The following is an 18089-nucleotide window of genomic DNA, read 5'->3' as shown; positions in this document are numbered from 1 at the left end:
CCAAAGAATAAAGACCCAACTTGTTCAACCTTTCTCTTTAACTTAGGAGATGAAACCCAGGCAACATTCTAGTAAATCTCCTCTGTACTTTCTCAATTTTATTGACATCTTTCCTATAATTCGGTGACCAGAACTGTACACAATACAGTAGCTCCAATGTCTGTATTTTTTCTCCATAATCATGCATACTTTTCATTTTCACATGGATATCTCACTTCCCCTTGAAGGTTTTCAGTGAATCTGTTCCTGTTCAGACTGCACATTCCCACCACTCAGATTGGTCATTTCCTATAGCTTTGCTTGAGATTTCAAGCAACCGCTGCCATTTATATTCTAAGGAGCACTAACAAACAAGTGTTTAGCACCAAACTATTTAAATTCAAATTAGGGTGGATTATAAGAGTGGGGTTTTGTAGTTTCTGAAAGGATGGAGAGAAGTGAGAACCCAATTTCTGGTTAAAGGAATAAAGATTATTGTTTGCTGCCAACAGGACAAGGCATCTTCTCACCCACAGTTGCTTGTGATAGCATTTGAGCCCATCTGATATGAGGGAATTGTGTACAGGAACAGGTTTTACCATAGGGAAGTATGGGCCATATCTCAGAGAGCTAGAATTATAACTAAGAGCCCATTTGATACCATCAGAAATTTTAGCTGGCACTGGTCTTCCTGGAGGGAACTGTGGGGAGAAGCCCAAACTTTACTGCGAGGATCTGAGGGTTGGAACAGAATTACTACCCTAGAGGGCTGTGTGGAGGTGGCTCATGTGTCCCCAGAGACAATTGTGGGTAGGAGGTAGGCTGTCCTTGGGTAGCGCGAGGCAGGAGTTCAATTCCTGTCGCAGAGAAGAGCAGCGGTACCAGAGGAAACTAGGACTGCCATCCCTAGTTGGATGTACTTTATTCTTATTTGTTATTTAGAGCTACTGCATGGCAACAGGTCCTTCTGCCCGACGAGCTCACGCTGCCCAGATGCACTCATTGGACCAAATACTAATGCATTTATCTTTGGAATGTAGAAGGAAATCAGAGCACCTTGAAGAAATCCACACAGTCACTGTGAGAATGTGCAAACTCTTCACAGAGACCAACAGGAATTGATTCCCATGCCTCTGGTGCTGTAAGAGCAATACTGCACTACTGTGCTGCCCCTTTTTAAAATGTAAATATTGCATTCCACTGTTTAATTATTTATACTAATTTAATTTCTTATTTACTTCTGGAGATTCCTCTGCCTTCAACAATTCCAGCCTCAAATGTCAAACGTTTGGCTATTTACCCCATGTACAATATTTTAAGAACCTATTTTTGTCGTTTAACGTTAAATTGGATAGATATATGGACAGGAAAGGAATGGAAGGTTATAAGCTGAGTGCAGGTCGGTGGGATTAGGTGAGAGTAAGAGTTTGGCACGGACTACAAGGGCCGAGATGGCCTGTTTCTGTGCTGTAATTGTTATATGGTTATTGATAACAATGTTAAAATATGTAGTTATTATGTCTCTGCATCTTCTAGTTGGCTCACAATGTCCGAGAAATTCCTCCTTCACTGACGTTTGTTCCTAATGTCACCATATCAGTCCAATCAGTTGTGTAACTGCTTTGAGGTTTTAGTTTGATGTGTTGAAGGAGTAAATGCACATTATTTTTTTATCTTGCTGTTTGAGGAGATATGTGACAACAAACTTTGACCAATGTGAACATAAATAAGTGTGGTTATTTAGCCCTCCATTGATATTCCAACACAGCCAATTGATTTTCCTTCCCAATTTACCCACATATGCTCCTGCTCCATTGATATAATCATCTAACAAAAATCTCTCCAAATCCACCTTGAAAATGATGGCTTGCAGAAATTCAGCCTTTGGGAAAAGAGAGTTGAGGATTCCACTGTTATTTATGCGAATGTAATGCTGCCAGATATTGCTCCTAAATGGTTTAGCTTTAGATCTAAGATTATGATACACGCATTTGGCATTTTAACTTTTGGATATTTAACTTTTCAAGGTTACAGAGAAACGTGGCATAGGATTGGGAATTGTCGGATTAAATTATTCTTTCAGAGCAGCCAGTATGATTATGATGGGCTGAATGGCTTCCTTCTGTGCTGTGCAGTTTCAATTTACTTGATAAGTAACTTAAAATAGTGGTGAAGTATTGGTGTGCTGCTTTGTCGGCATGTGGTGCTTCTCTCAAAAGTTTTCCCAGGTGTTTAAACTAGGGCTGTTTTATAATGGGTCTATTAAACACACTTTAAACCAAAGGCTTCCTTCACCGTTTCCATGTAAGGATTATTGGAGAGCTCCTCCATGCTCCACTTGAACACTGCATGAGATGTTAACTTAAAGTTCTGTCCAATAACTCAGGTGGATGCAATAGATCTCAGCATACTATAGTAAAGAGCAGAGTAGTTCTCCCTGGTGCTTCATTCAGATCTTTAAAACAGTGATTTGATCATTATCACATTACAGTTTGCGGAAGCATGCTGTGCATAAATTGGCATCATGTTATGGAAATAGTGACACTTCAGAAGGGTCTCATAGCCATTGAGTTATACACCATTGAAACACTTCCTTTGACCCACGAAGTTTGCATCTACCATCACCCACACTCGTGCTGACCCTACATTAATCCAATTTGTCATTCTCCCCACAGTCCCAACAACCCTCTCCAGATTCCACTGCCCACCTAAAAACTTAGGGCAAATTAACCTAATCAACTGATAAGAGTGTGAAGTGATTCCCTTTGGAAAGTCAAATTTGAAGGCAGAATGTGGGGTTAATGGCAGGATTCTTAGCAGTGTGGAGGAACAGAGGGGTCTTGGGGTTCACATCCACAGATCCCCTAAAGTTGCCACACAAGTTGACAGGGTTGTTAAAGCATATTGAGTGTTGGCCTTCATTATTTAGGGGACTGAGTTCAAGAGCTGCAAGGAAATATTGTAGCTCGAAAACTCTGGTTAGACTGCACTTGGAATATTGTGTACAGTACTGGTCGCCTCATTATAGAAAAGACGTGGAAGCTTTAGAGCGGGTGCAGAAGCAATTTACCAGGATGTTGCCTGGATTAGAGAGCATGTTTTATGTGGGTAGGTTGAGCAAGCTAGAGCTTTTCTCTTTGGAGCAAAGGCGGACTAGAGGTAACTTAATAGACGTATACAAGATGAGTAGATCGAGTGGATAGCCAGAGACTTTTATCCAGGGTGGATCTGGTTAATACAAGGGGACATGATTTTAAGGTGATTGGAGGAAAGTACAAGGGAAATGGCAGAGGTAGGTTTTTTTCTCCCTCTCTCTCTGGCTATCCATCCCATAGGATGATGATGGTTCCTTTCAGTCAGTTAGTGGGGTTACCCCCACTCCTCAGAAAGGAACAGTGTGTGCGTGAGTGGATTTTAGGTGAGTAGGGGGTTGCACAGGTCCAGACCCACCCTCTTGACATCCCCTCGCAGATCCAGCAGCATGCTGGGGTCCAAGACGGCTGGCGGAAGTTCTGTTGCTGCGAATGGCCAGACCAAGCTTCAATGCAAGGGATGCCCTTTCTGTGCTTCACGGCACGTGTTTCCCAGATGGCTGTTGACCCTACGAGAGGGTTCATCTGCCCTTTGACAGGTCTTGCTTTTCATCCTGCAGGGTGTCTAGCCACCCTCCTCACCAGGCAAGCCTGGTGGGGGAGCTGGTTTATTCGCCGACCACCCGACCATGCGACAGGTAGTACTGGGTTACATGGTACCAGTAGCACTCAGATGAGTGACCTGACCTCTGTTTTTTCACAGAGAGTGGTGAGTATATGGATCACTCTCTCAGGGGTAGTGGTGGAGGGAGGTACATTAGAGACATTTAAGAAATTCTCAGGTGGGCACATGGTTGATAGAAAAATGAAGGGCTATGTAGGGGGGTAGGGACTGAGAGAATATCATGGGCTGAAGAACCTGTACTGTGCTGTTCTGTTCTATTTTGCCATGTGGGAGGAAACCCATATGCTCGTAAGGAGAACATGCAAACTCCACATAGACAGCAACCGAAGTCAGAATTGAACCCTGGTCACTGGAGCCATGAAGCAATATGTCTACTCATTGTTTCACTGGGCCACCCAAAGAACTTGGAATTATACTTTAAGAGAACTGATCACTGAGTATAAACACAAGTCTTTCTTCCTGTTTAAGTCCAACCTTGCAGCCTCTAGCCAATAATGGTTTGAAATGATAGAGGTTTGTTGGATTTTGAAAGGAGTTGGGAGGATAAGTTGGCTGAAACTGCTTAAACTGTTGACATTGATGAACGTGGGAGATTAGGACATGGTCAAATGATTTGAGTACCAGTCTCTTCCCTTTAATCATTCAGTTTTTTAACCAACCAGCAAAACCTTCATCACTAAAGTTCTGGCAAAGCTATGACCACTTTGATCACTTTGCACTAAAGTTGACTTTTTTTCTAATTGCATACTTTCTCATAAAAATTGTAAATAATTCATGTATACGCCACATGTATATGCCATGTTAGCATAGTGGTTAGGGTGATGCTATTAACACTCAGAGCTTGGGAATTCAGAGTTTAATTCCAGCGTCCTCTGAAAGGAAGTTTGTACGTTCTTTCCATGTGTGCGTGGGTTTCTTCTGGGTGCTCCGGTTTCCTCCCACAGTCCAAAGGTGTACTGGTTAGAAGGTTAATTAGTCATTGTAAATTGCAAGGGTTAAAATCAGCGGATTGCTGGGTGGTGTGCCTCAGTGTCTCTAAATAAAAAAATAAAATAATTTATGGTCTTGAAAACGCTGCTTCTCTGCCGCTGTGTGCCTGTGTTGCTGACACGAGTAAGCTTCTCGTTGCAAGCATGCACACATGTATTTCTGCAGATGACACTAAACTTGACTTTGACTTTGGTGGAAATCTTTCCACTGACCCCTTGCTCCTTGAATTTCCTTTAACCTGAATTTCTTGCATTTTTGATGGCTGAGAGCATTAGAGGAACTGAAGGTAGTGTGGGCAGGTTAAGGGCTGTATGATTTCCTTCTTGTTCCTGCTGAAGGGTGTATCGTTCATGGAACTGACTGGGTTTTGATTTCCCCCCCTATCTGCAGGATTTTTGCGGGCAAGAAGAAGCACACTTACTGGCCTTACTCCATCAACTGCACAGGCACCGAGATCCACCTCTCCGACTGTGGCTTGGGCCCTCCCGCCGTGGACAGGAACAACACATGCAAGAGCGGGATGCCCGTGGTGGTGAGCTGTGTCGCTGGGCGCCCCTTCACAACCATCACCTCCACTCGAATCCGGAAAGCCTTCCCGCTCAAGGTGATGTGATTTGTGCAGCTGTCCAGCTTGGGAGGGTGGTGGGTAAATGGTACCCAAGGTGGCTTGATGGAATTGAATGGTTTGAGTCGCTGAATGGTCTCATCCTGTTCCTAAACCGTGTTAGCCCGGGGACTCAAGGAACACAGAAAGTCAAGACAGTGAACTCATCCAGAAGTTCAGGTGGGTCAAGTAAAGGAGGTCGGAAGGCTGAGAGTAGGCTGGAGACTCATTGGGTTTGGACATTGCAGTTCCAAGTGGTCCCTTGATCTGGTGATATGCTGGGCTCTGAATGAGTCAATTATGGATCTCTCTCGTGTATCCTGGTGGCGGCGTTGGTGGTGGTGGTGGTGGTGTGTGTGTGTGTGTGTGTGTGTGTGTGTGTGTGTGTGTGTGCGCGCACCTATAGTTGAGTGAGCATATGCGCCGTGTATGGGTGTCCATGCATTTCTGTATGAACACCTGCATTGCGTCTGTGAGTGTGTGCACGCGCTCACAGGTATGGGTGTTGTGTGCATGATGCGGTGCCTGTGTCTGCCCGAATGCCGGCAGGATCAATGTTTCTGCATAAGCTTGGAATTGGTTTGCTCAGGTAGTTTGCCCTGTCCTGTTCCAAACGGCTGGTAATTTTTAAAATGCACGCACAGTTCAATTAAGTACTGCAGCTGACGCATACACAGCAAGATCCTACAATGAGCAAAAGGGTAGAACATAGAACGAGCAACACACATCAAAGTTGCTGGTGAACACAGCAGGCCAGGCAGCATCTGTAGGAAGAGGTGCAGTCGACGTTTCAGGCCGAGACCCTTCGTCAGGACTAACTGAAGGAAGAGTGAGTTAGGGATTTGAAAGTTGGAGGGGGAGGGGGAGATCCAAATGATAGGAGAAGACAGGAGGGAGAGGGATAGAGCCGAGAGCTGGACAGGTGATTGGCAAAAGGGGATACGAGAAGATCATGGGACAGGAGGTCCGGGAAGAAAGACAAGGGGGGGGGTGACCCAGAGGATGGGCAAGAGGTATATACAGAGGGACAGAGGGAGAAAAAGGAGAGTGAGAGAAAGAATGTGTGCATAAAAATGAGTAACAGATGGGGTACGAGGGGGAGGTGGGGCCTTAGCGGAAGTTAGAGAAGTCAATGTTCATGCCATCAGGTTGGAGGCTACCCAGACGGAATATAAGGTGTTGTTCCTCCAACCTGAGTGTGGCTTCATCTTTACAGTAGAGGAGGCCGTGGATAGACATGTCAGAATGAGAATGGGATGTGGAATTAAAATGTGTGGCCACTGGGAGATCCTGCTTTTTCCGGCGGACAGAGCGTAGATGTTCAGCAAAGCGGTCTCCCAGTCTGCGTCGGGTCTCGCCAATATATAAAAGGCCACATCGGGAGCACCGGACGCAGTATATCACCCCAGTCGACTTACAGGTGAAGTGATGCCTCACCTGGAAGGACTATTTGGGGCCCTGAATGGTGGTGAGGGAGGAAGTGTAAGGGCATGTGTAGCACTTGTTCCGCTTACACGGATAAGTGCCAGGAGGGAGATCAGTGGGGAGGGATGGGGGGGACAAATGGACAAGGGAGTTGTGTAGGGAGCGATCCCTGCGGAATGCAGAGAGATGGGGGGAGGGAAAGATGTGCTTAGTGGTGGGATCTGGAGGTGGCGGAAGTTACGGAGAATAATATGTTGGACCCGGAGGCTGGTGGGGTGGTAGGTGAGGACCAGGGGAACCCTATTCCTAGTGGGGTGGTGGGAGGATGGAGTGAGAGCAGATGTACGTGAAATGGGGGAGATGCATTTAAGAGCAGAGTTGATAGTGGAGGAAGGGAAGCCCCTTTCTTTAAAAAAGGAAGACATCTCCCTCGTCCTAGAATGAAAAGCCTCATCCTGAGAGCAGATGCGGCGGAGACGGAGGAATTGCGAGAAGGGGATGGCGTTTTTGCAAGAGACAGGGTGAGAAGAGGAATAGTCCAGATAGCTGTGAGAGTCAGTAGGCTTATAGTGGACATCAGTGGATAAGCTGTCTCCAGAGACAGAGTCAGAAAGATCTAGAAAGGGGAGGAAGGTGTCGGAAATGGACCAGGTAAACTTGAGGGCAGGGTGAAAGTTGGAGGCAAAGTTAATAAAGTCAACGAGTTCTGCATGCGTGCAGGAAGCAGCGCCAATGCAGTCGTCGATGTAGCGAAGGAAAAGTGGGGGACAGATACCAGAATAGGCACGGAACATAGATTGTTCCACAAACCCAACAAAAAGGCAGGCATAGCTAGGACCCATACGGGTGCCCATAGCTACACCTTTAGTTTGGAGGAAGTGGGAGGAACCAAAGGAGAAATTATTAAGAGTAAGGACTAATTCCGCTAGACGGAGCAGAGTGGTGGTAGAGGGGAACTGATTAGGTCTGGAATCCAAAAAGAAGCATAGAGCTTTGAGACCTTCCTGATGGGGGTTGGAAGTATATAAGGACTGGGCATCCATGGTGAAAATAAAGCGGTGGGGGCCAGGGAACTTAAAATCATCGAAAAGTTTAAAAGCGTGAGCAGTGTCACGAACATAGGTCGGAAGGGATTGAACAAGGGGTGATAAAACAGTGTCGAGGTATGCAGAAATGAGTTCGGTGGGGCAGGAGCAAGCTGAGACAATAGGTTGGCCAGGACAGGCAGGTTTGTGGATCTTGGGTGGGAGGTAGAAACGGGAAGTGCGGGGTGTGGGAACTATAAGGTTGGTAGCAGTGGATGGGAGATCCCCTGAGCGGATAAAGTCGGTGATGGTGTGGGAGACAATGGCCTGGTGCTCCTTAGTGGGGTCACGATCGAGGGGTAAATAAGAGAGGTATCCGCGAGTTGTCACTGTGCCTCGGCAAGGTAGAGGTCAGTGCGCCAGACTACAACAGCACCCCCCTTATCGGCGGGTTTAATAATAAGGTTAGGATTAGTGCGGAGGGAGTGGAGAGCAGAGCGTTCCGAAGGAGTGAGGTTGGAATGGGGACAAGGTGCGGTGAAGTCGAGACGGTTGATGTCCCGTCGGCAGTTAGCAATAAAGAGATCCAGAGCAGGCAGAAGACCAGAGCGGGGTGTCCACGAAGAAGAGGAGGGTTGAAGACGGGAGAAGGAGTCATCGGTGGGGGTGGAAGAGTCCTTGCCGAAGAAGTAGGCTCGGAGACGGAGACGGCGGAAGAAAAGTTCCGCATCGTGGCGAACACGGAACTCGCTGAGGTGTGGGCGAAGGGGGACAAAAGTGAGGTCTCGTATCCCCTTTTGCCTATCACCTGTCCAGCTCTCGGCTCTATCCCTCCCCCTCCTGTCTTCTATCATTTTGGATCTCCCCCTCCCCCTCCAACTTTCAAATCCCTTACTCACTCTTCCTTCAGTTAGTCCTGACGAAGGGTCTCGGCCTGAAACATCGACTGCACCTCTTCCTACAGATGCTGCTTGGCCTGCTGCGTTCACCAGCAACTTTGATGTATGTTGCTTGAATTTCCAGCATCTGCAGAATTCCTGTTGTAGAGCATAGAACGATACGTTTATCAAACAGCCCACAAAGCTGTGCTGAGCCAATTATATTAGTAATTAATTGGCCAATTAAGTCCATCCCTTCTGCCTACACCACGTCTATATCCTTCCATTTCCCTCCCATTCATGTGCCTACCTAAAAGTCTCTTAAAATCCCTAATGTATTTGCCTCTACTGCCACCCCAGTCAGCGCACGCCAGCCACCCACCACTCTCTGAGTAAAAAATCTTGTTCTGCACATCTCCTTTGAACTTGACCCCTCTCACCTTAAGTGCATGCCCTCTGGTATTAGCCATTTCAACCCTGGGGAAAAGGACGCTGTCTGACTACTGTATCTATGCCTGTCATGATCTTTAAAACTTTCATTCGATCTCCCCTAAATAATCAGATAACCATCTCTGATGCTTGAGGGTGGACTGCTAACTTGGAGTAAACATATCTTGGAACGTTTGAAGCTAAGACGTTTGACAAGGTTGGAGTTGTCGCCCTTCAGAGGTCAATTGTTGTCACAATCAAAGCTCATGCCAGTAAGGCATGGAGCCCGCAGAAACCACGAGTAGTTTTATAACCAGAAGGTGTATACTGCCGTTGCTAAGGCATATTAAGAACCTGTGGCTTGGACATGAAGGCTCTTGTTAGTAAGAAGTATTTTCAAATAGTTTATATAAGCTTAAGTTTGAAGTGCAAGTCATTATGCAGTGCATTCCACTTACTGTATGTAATGCACATCAGAAAATAGAAGCCAGATGGAAATTCTGGCTGCAATTCCTCTGCACGTATTAGTCAGTTCTGCCAGAGATTCTCTTCTTAAGTGACCAAACACAGATCAATAGAGATTTTTCCTGTGCTCCAACACTTTGATCCAGAATGTGAATTGCTCAGAAGTTTTTAAAACACGTGGTCCCTAAACTTTCTTGGCTGGTGAGAGGGTGGGTGAGGATCCCTTTGACATGAAAAACCGTAGGCTCGACAGTTTAGTCCCTTCTCTAAGCTCAGGAACAGTGGAGTGGGAGACTGGACAGAGAGAAGTGGATGATTCAGCCCTGATCCCTTGTGTGTGTTGTTCAATCCTCCTCTAATCCCTCCTTCCGTTCCCTTGCCACCAACCTATGTCCCTTCCTGACCACCACACCAGTTACTTTACGCATTCCATAGCACCTGGCTATTAGACCAAGCTTACGGTCACCTGTGTTATTGTCACTTGGTGTCAAACGTTATTTGATATCACTGTTAGAGAGTCATAGAGTACGGAAAAAGGCCCTTTGGCTCATATGTGTCCATGCTGGCCAAGATAATTCAAGTCCTCCCAAAGGGTTTATTAGATTAGATTAGATTATGAGGACACGCAGTCCTCTTTTATTGTCATTTAGTAATGCATGCATTAAGAAATGATACAATATTCCTCCGGTGTGATATCACAGAAACACAGGACATACCAAGACTGAAAAACTAACAAAAACCACATAATTATAACATATAGTTCCAACAGTGCAACAATACCATAACTTGATGAAGAACAGGCCATGGCCACAGTAAAAAAGTTCAAAGTCTCTCGAAAGTCCCACATCTCATGCAGACGGGAGAAGGAAGAAAACTCTCCCTGCCATGCCCGACAACAGTCCGACTCTGAGTCGTCCGAAAACTTGGAGCTCTGATCAGCCCTCCGACACCGAGTACCGAGCATCATCTCTGCTGAACGCTTCGACCTCAGCCTTGGTCACCAGCAGCAGGCAAAGCCGGGGATTTTGGGGCCTTCCCTCCAGAGATTCTCGATCACACAGTAGCAGCGGCAGCAAACCGGCCATTTCAGAAATTTCCCCAGGTGTTCCTCTGCTTCTCATGTCTGTCTCCATCAAATCAGAATTGTGCACGGCATCCTACTTACAAATACGATATCATTTCACCGGAGAGCTGCGCGCGCTGTGTCGCGCCGCCATCTTCTCCTCCCGCCTCTAGGGTTTTGGCCCGAAACGTCGACTGTACTCTTTTCCATGATGCTGCCTGCCATGCTGAGTTCCTCCAGGATTTTGTGTGTGTTGCTTGGATTTCTAGCATCTGCAGATTTTCTCTTGCTCATGATTCAAGCGATTCCCATTTCCCAGTACTTGCCCTAAAGCCCTCTCAACTCTTGTCTTCCATCTACCTGCCCACATTATATTTAAACGTATTTAATGTACCTCCCCCAACCGCTTCCTCTGGCCGCTGGTTCCATGTACACTCAGTTCTCAGTTTATTAGGTACCTCCTGCACCTTATAATGTGACCACTGAGAGTATGTTCATGGCCTTCTGCTGCTGTAGCCCATTCACTTCAAGGTTTGACATGTTGTGCATTCAGAGATGCTCTTCTGCACACCACTGTTACAACACATGGTTAGTTGAGCTACTTTTGCCTACCTATCAGCTTGAACCAGGGTAGCCATTCTCTGCTGACCTCTCTCATTATCAGGGCACTTTCACTCCACAGAATTGCTGCTCACTTTTTTTTGTGTTTTGCACATTTCCCTGTAAACTCTAGATCATGCCATGGATGAATACCATTAAGCAAGGAGTCCATGGACCTTAGTTGGAAACACCTGCAGACTGCTGTGCATGAAAATCCAAAGAGATCAGCAGTTTCTGAGATACTCAAACCACCTGGTCTGGCGCCAACAATCATTCCACAGTCAAAGTCACTTCGATCACATTCCTTCCCCCATTGTGATGTTTGTCCTGAACAACAACCAAACCCCTTGACCATGTCTGCATGCTTTTATGCATTGAGTTGCTGCTACATTAGATATTTGCATTACTGAGTAGGTGTACTTAATAAAGTAGCTACTGAGTGTACGTACCACCCCGCTGTATAAAAAAGTTCAGAATCGGGATCAGGTTTATCATCATTGACATATGCCATGAAATTTGTTGTTTTGTGGCAACATTACAGAACAATACATTTAAAAATTAATATAAGCTACAAAAAGAAACTTTCAAAATAATCAACAGACCAAAATAGTGAGGCCACAAACAAGAGAAAACCTGCAGATGCTGGAAATCCGAGCCACATTCACAAGATGCTGGAGGAACTCAGGAGGCTAGGCAGCAACTCTGGAAAAGAGTACAGTCAACATTTCAGGTCAAGACCTTTTAACAGGATGGATAGTGAGTTATTGATGTAGTGTTAATGGGTTCACGGTCCGTTCAGAAATCTGTTGGAGGACAGGAAGGAGCTGTTCCTAAAACGTTGAGTGAATGGCTTCAGGCTCCTGTACCTCCTCCCTGATGGTGGTGATGAGAAGAAGCCATCCAGTTGGTGGTGAACTTGAGTTATCCTTTAAGTTCTTACTAAACCTTTCACCTCTCATCTTAAAACTACGTCTTGTTTTTGATAACCAAAATGAGGGACAAAAAAAGATCTCTCACCCTCTCTGTGCCCTGCATGATTTTACAAATGATTTTATTTGGGCAGCACGGTAGCGTAGTGCTTTACAGTACCTGCGACGTGGGTTCAATTCCCACCGCTGCCTGTAAGTAGTTTGTACGTTCTCCCCATGGCTGCTTGGCTTTCCTCTGGGTGCTCCTGTTTCCTCCAACGTTGCAAAGATGTATCGTTTGGTAGGTTAATTGATCATTGTAAATTGTCCGGTGATCAGACTAGGAGTAAACTGGGTGACCGCTGGGTGGTGCAACTCAAAGGGCCAGAAGGGCCTACTCCATGCTGTATGTCAATAAAATTTAAAAAATACCTCTGTGAAACCAACCCCACCCCCACAGTGTCACTGTTTTGAAGTACCTTGGGGTGTTTATACATTAAGAATTGAAAGATTTCAGAGTTGTATACTTAGATAATAAATAAACCTTTGAGCCTTTAAAAAAAATATTGTAGTTCTATATCCTCACTTGCTTTATCCCAATTTGAAATCTGGATTTACAGTCACCATTAACCTATCGACCCCAATCTGGTCCTGAGGCCTAGGAAAGCCACAATGTGAAGGTACAAGTTTTTCATTTCATAACATGGCTAAAGGATGGAACTGTGTGTTAAATTAGAGCACCATTAAGAAACATCAGGCCAGATGGATTGAAAAGGCAGAGTGTCGGGTCCAAGACAAGGTTCTGCTGTCTGCTCAACGATATTTACTCTGCTCTGCACTGCACTGAGGCGGAGGCTGTGGCCTGCACCAGCTACTCTGGGCTTCGTGCCTGCAGACTCACTTCTGTTCCAAATGCTATTGACTTACTTTTACTGTTCACACAATTTGCTTTTCTTCCCTCTCTGCACATTGGGAATTTGTCAGTCTTTTTTGTTAATGGGTTCTTTTGGGTTTATTTGTTTTGTGGCTGCCTGTAAAGAGACGAATCCCAAGATTGTATAATGTATATATACTTCGATAATCAAAGTACTTTGAACCTGTGTTGGTTGGAGGTATTGCGGAAGTCCGGCATGGTGCTTGTAACCCTGCCCTCTGTTGGACTTGGAACGTGTGCCTCTCTTTCCTCTCTCTCTTCCCAGAGGAGTCACGTTTAACATTAATGTTTGGTATTCTGACATCCTCTCTGTGACTACGCAGTTGGTGAAAGTCAACCTTGTTTTAAACTTTGGGAGCATTGAATATGGAGCTCGACAGTGAACAGTGGGTTGCCCTCTTGGTTTCCTTTTCTAAGTTGCAAGTATCAGGCACCATTCCAAAGACTTAAGGCTATCAGTACTGTTAGAAGTGTAGCCTTTTAAACTTGATTTCTCATTAAGTTTTCAGATCCAAATCAGAATCAGGTTTTATTATTATTAACACTGACATATTGTATGTCATGAAATTTGTTGCTTTGTGGTGGCAAGATATGAAAATTACTATGTTATAGTAAAAATACCGTATATTAAATAAATAATACTAAAGACGAATAGTGAGGTAGTGTTTATGGGATCACTGACCTTTCAGGGCCTAAGATCTTGTTGCCCAGGAACTTGCCCAGGAACTGCTCACCCTTTCCACCGCTGACACGTCAATGGGGATTGGTGTCTGTTTTCCCAATTTCCTCTTCCTGAAGTTCACAGTCAGTTCCTTGCTCTTGATGATCATTGTGACAACATTTAATCAGCTGATCTATCTCGCTCCTGTACACCTCCTTGTCACCATCTGACATTCCACCAACAACATTGGTGTCAACAACCTGAAATATTGGTATTACGTTTCCCGACTAGATACCGCCTGACTGGTTGAATATTCCCAGTATTTTCAGTTTTGATCTCATCGGCATTAATGCTTGTCGGGCCCCGTTCATGTCGATGTTGACCGCCATTTGTGGCTGTGTTAGTGTCTGCATCAGATTGACTTTCTGCTTTTTGGTGGAGAGGAGATTTAAAAACTGCTTTATTTGTTGCATGTGCCAACAAGCAACGCAGTTGGAGCATTGTGTGGGGGAGGGGGCAGCCCACAAACGTAGCTGCAGCCGATGCTCAAGAGACTGTTACACAGGTCCCAGTACCTCAGTATCCAGGACGTTCGATTGCAGCCCTTCCCCACAAAGCCTTTGCGCTGGCTGCACTCAGCGCATGCTCCTGTGGCCTTAAATGTGCCAGTCAACAGCATTCCCTCATGACCATAAGACAATAAGGCTAGGAGCAGAAATAGGCCATTCGCCCCATTGTTCTGCCACTCGATCACAGCTGATTTCAACCCCGCTCTTCTGCCTTCTCTCCGTAACCATTCACACCCTGAATAATCGAGAACCGTCAATCTCTGCTTTAAACGTACCAAATGACTTGACCTCTGCAGTCCATGGTAATGAATTCCATAGGTTTACAACCCTCTAGCTAAAGACCTTCCTCCACACCTTTGTTCCAAAGGAACATCCTTCTATTCTGAAGCTGTGCCCTCTGGTCCTCGACTTTCCCCGTTGTGGAAACATCTTCTGCATGTCTACTCTGTCTAGGCCTTTCAATATTTGATAGATATCAATGAGATCCCCCTCGTTCTTCTAAACACCAGTGAGTACAAGCTCGGAGCCATCAAACAATCCTCATGCGTTAGCCCTTTTATGCTCGTAAATCTCCTCTGAACCTCTCCAATGCCAGCACGTCCTTCCTTAGACATGGGCGTACAACTGTTCACAACACTCCAGATGTGGTCTGATCCACGCCTTATGAAGCCTCAGCTTACGGGCATCGTGTTGTAGTAGAAGACCAAAAAGCTTCAGACACGTAAGTGTACCTCATTCTCCAGCTGAGTTTTCCACCTGGGCATGTGGGAATGGGGGTACCACCCACCCTATTGTGCTTGTCCCTCCTCCCAATAAGTCATCTGTAACCTCCTTCCATGCTCCTGCCTCATCCCCATCTCACCTGAAGCTTTTGATTATCACAAATCTATCATGTGCAGATTTAAAATGTACAGTTGACCCAGTTTCTTACTTGTAGGGATGAGTTCCAAGCTATCCTCTGCTTGAGGTTTTTGATAACCAGCACAAAGCCACAGCTGGTAGAACCAGTGCCTCACAGTTGCAAACCTGGGTTTGATCCTGTCCTCCGGTGTTATCTGTGTGGAGTCTGCCGTTTTCCTTGTGTCCACATGGGTTTCCTCCGGTCTTCTCCCACATTTAAAAAAATGCAGATTGGTAGGTAAATTGGCTGCTGTAAATGTGTTGGCGAGTGGTAGAATCTGGGGCCATTGTTGAGAATGGGTCAGCATGGAGTCAATCGGCTGAATGGCCTGATTCAGTATTGACAACTGTTAAGTGTGCAACTTGGCTCTCTGTTGTCTTCCTAACCATCCTTTCTAACCACTCCCACTCATCGCAGCCTGGCTCCTAGACTCTCTAAGCCATGGAGATGCCTACCAATGGAATTACTACTCCATTCCCTCCTCAATCAATATATCCCTACCCTGAAATCTGGAACTCTGCTCAGTGTGGTTAACTAGTGTTTTTGCTCACAATAGGGAACTTCTACCCTTTGTGTTATAAAACCATAAGATATAGGAGCAGGATGAGGGCATTTGGCCTATCAAGTCTGCTCCTCCGTTTCACCATGGTTGATCCAATTTTCCTGTCAGTCCCAATCTCCTGCCTTCTCCCCATCCCTTCATGCCCTGATCAATCAAGAATTTATCAACCTCTGCCTTAAATATACATAAAGCTGCCTGTGGCAGAGAATTCCACAGATTCACCACCCTGGCTAAAGAAATTCCTCCTCATCTCCATTCTAAAAAGACACCCCTCTGTTCTGAGGCCATGTCCTCTGGTCTTAGACTCTCCCATCATTGGAAACATCCTCTCCACATCCACTCTATCAAAGTCTATCACCATTTCATAGGTTTCAATGAGGTACCCCTCATTCTTCTAAATTCTAGTGAATACCAGGGCCATCAAACACTCTTCATATGACAAGCTTTTCAATCCTGGAATCATTTTCATGAACTTCCTTTGAATCCTCTCCAGTTTCAACACATCCTTTCTTAGATAAGGGGCCCAATACTGCTCACAATACTCCAAGTGAGGCCTTACCAGTGCTTTATAAAATCTCATCATTACATCCTTGCATTTATCTTCTAATCCTCTTTCAATTACTGCTAACATCGCATTTGCCTTCCCTACCACAGACTCAAACTGAAAATTAACCTTTAGGGAATCCGGTGTAAGGACCCTCAAGTCATTTGCTTCTCAATTTTTTGTATTTTCTTACCATTTAGAAAATAGTCAACCTTTCATTTCTTCTACCAAAGTCCATAACCGTACACTTCCTGACACTGTATTCCATCTGCCATTTCTTTGTCCATTCTCCTAATCCGTCTACGTTCTTCTCTAGTCTCTCTACTTCCTCAAAACTACCTGCCCTTCCACCTATCTTCATATTGTCTGCAAACTTTGCAAGAAAGCCATCAATTCCATTATCCAAATCACTGACATATAACATAAAAAGAATCAGTCCCAACGCAGATCCCTATAGAACACCAGTATTCACTGACAGCCAACCAGAAAAGGTTCCCTTTATTCCCCCTCTTTGCCTCCTGCCAATCAGCCACTGCTTGATCCATGGTAGAATCTTTCCTGTAATGCCATGGGCTGGTAGCTTGTTAAGTAACCTTGTGTGTTGTACCTTGTCAAAGACCTTCTGAAAATCCAAGAACACAACATCAACCAATTCTCCTTTGTTTATACTGCTTGTTATTTCTTCAAAGAATTCCAACAGATTTGTCAGGAAAGATTTTCCCTTGAGGAAACCATGCTGTCTACAGACTATTTTGTCATCTGGCCTGAGACCTCATCCAACATAATCCCCTCCAACATCTTCCAAACCACTGAGGTCAGACTAACTGGCCTATAGTCTCCTTTCTTCTGCCTCTTTCCTTTCTTGAAGAGCAGAGTGAAATTTGCAATTCTCTAGTCTTCTGGAACCATTCCGGAATCTAGTGATTCTTGAAAGATCATTACTAACGCCTCCGCAATCTCTTCAACCACCTTTTCGGAACACTGGGGTGTATACCATCTGGTCCAGGTGTCTTATCTACCTTCAGATCTTTCAGTTTCCCAAGACCCTTCTCCCTAGTAATGGTAACTTCACACCCTTCATGATCCCTGACACCTGCAACTTCCAACATACTGCTAGTGTCTTCCACAGTGAAGATTGATGCAAAATACTTACTCAGTTTATCCACCATTTCCTAGTCCCCAGTTACTCCAGCAGTCCGATATCCACTCTCACCTCTCTTTTACACTTCATGTTTCTGAAGAAACTTTCGGTATCCTCTTTAATATCACCTCTTTAATATAGCTTACTTTTGTGTTCCATCTTTACCTTCTTAATGACCTTTTTAGTTGACTTATGTCAACTGTTTTTAAAAGCAACCCAATTCTCTAACTACCCACTAATTTGACGGGGGATGAGAGGTGACCTGACAGAGGTGTATAAGATGATAAGGGGCATAGTTTTGAGGTGCTTGGAAATAAGTACCAAGGGGATGTCAGGGATAAGTTTTTCACACAGAGAGTGGTGGGTGTGTGGAATGCACTGCCAGTAGCCGTGATGGAAGCAGATACAATAGGGTCTTTTAAGAGGTACATGTTAAGTAGGTACATGGAGCTTAGAAAAATAGAGGGCTTTGCACTAGGGAAATTCTCGCAATTTCTAGAGTAGGTTACATGGTTGGTACGACATTGTGGGCTGAAATGCCTATAATAGAACATAGAAAGAACAAAGAAAACTTACAGCACAATACAGGCCCTTTGGCCCACAAAGCTGTGCCGAACATGTCCCTACCTTAGAAATTTTCTAGGGTTACCCATAGGCCTCTATTTTTCTGAGCTCCATGTACCAGGTGTCTCTT

General features: G+C 45.1%; 1 protein-coding gene across 2 annotated transcripts in view; it reads left to right on the top strand.

Annotated features, from left to right (window-relative positions):
- The window catches only part of LOC134351007 (lysyl oxidase homolog 2-like), a 162612-nt gene that overhangs the window by 99455 nt on the left and 45068 nt on the right, over nucleotides 1–18089 (top strand). For both annotated transcript variants that reach the window (XM_063056964.1, XM_063056965.1), the window contains one exon: nucleotides 5077–5290. In XM_063056964.1, coding sequence (XP_062913034.1) covers nucleotides 5077–5290 — 214 coding nt within the window. The remainder of the gene's footprint in view (nucleotides 1–5076; nucleotides 5291–18089) is intronic.

Source organism: Mobula hypostoma, chromosome 8 (genome assembly GCF_963921235.1).
Source record: "Mobula hypostoma chromosome 8, sMobHyp1.1, whole genome shotgun sequence".
Taxonomy (NCBI): domain Eukaryota; kingdom Metazoa; phylum Chordata; class Chondrichthyes; order Myliobatiformes; family Myliobatidae; genus Mobula; species Mobula hypostoma.
This window is presented reverse-complemented; position numbering and strand designations above follow the sequence as displayed.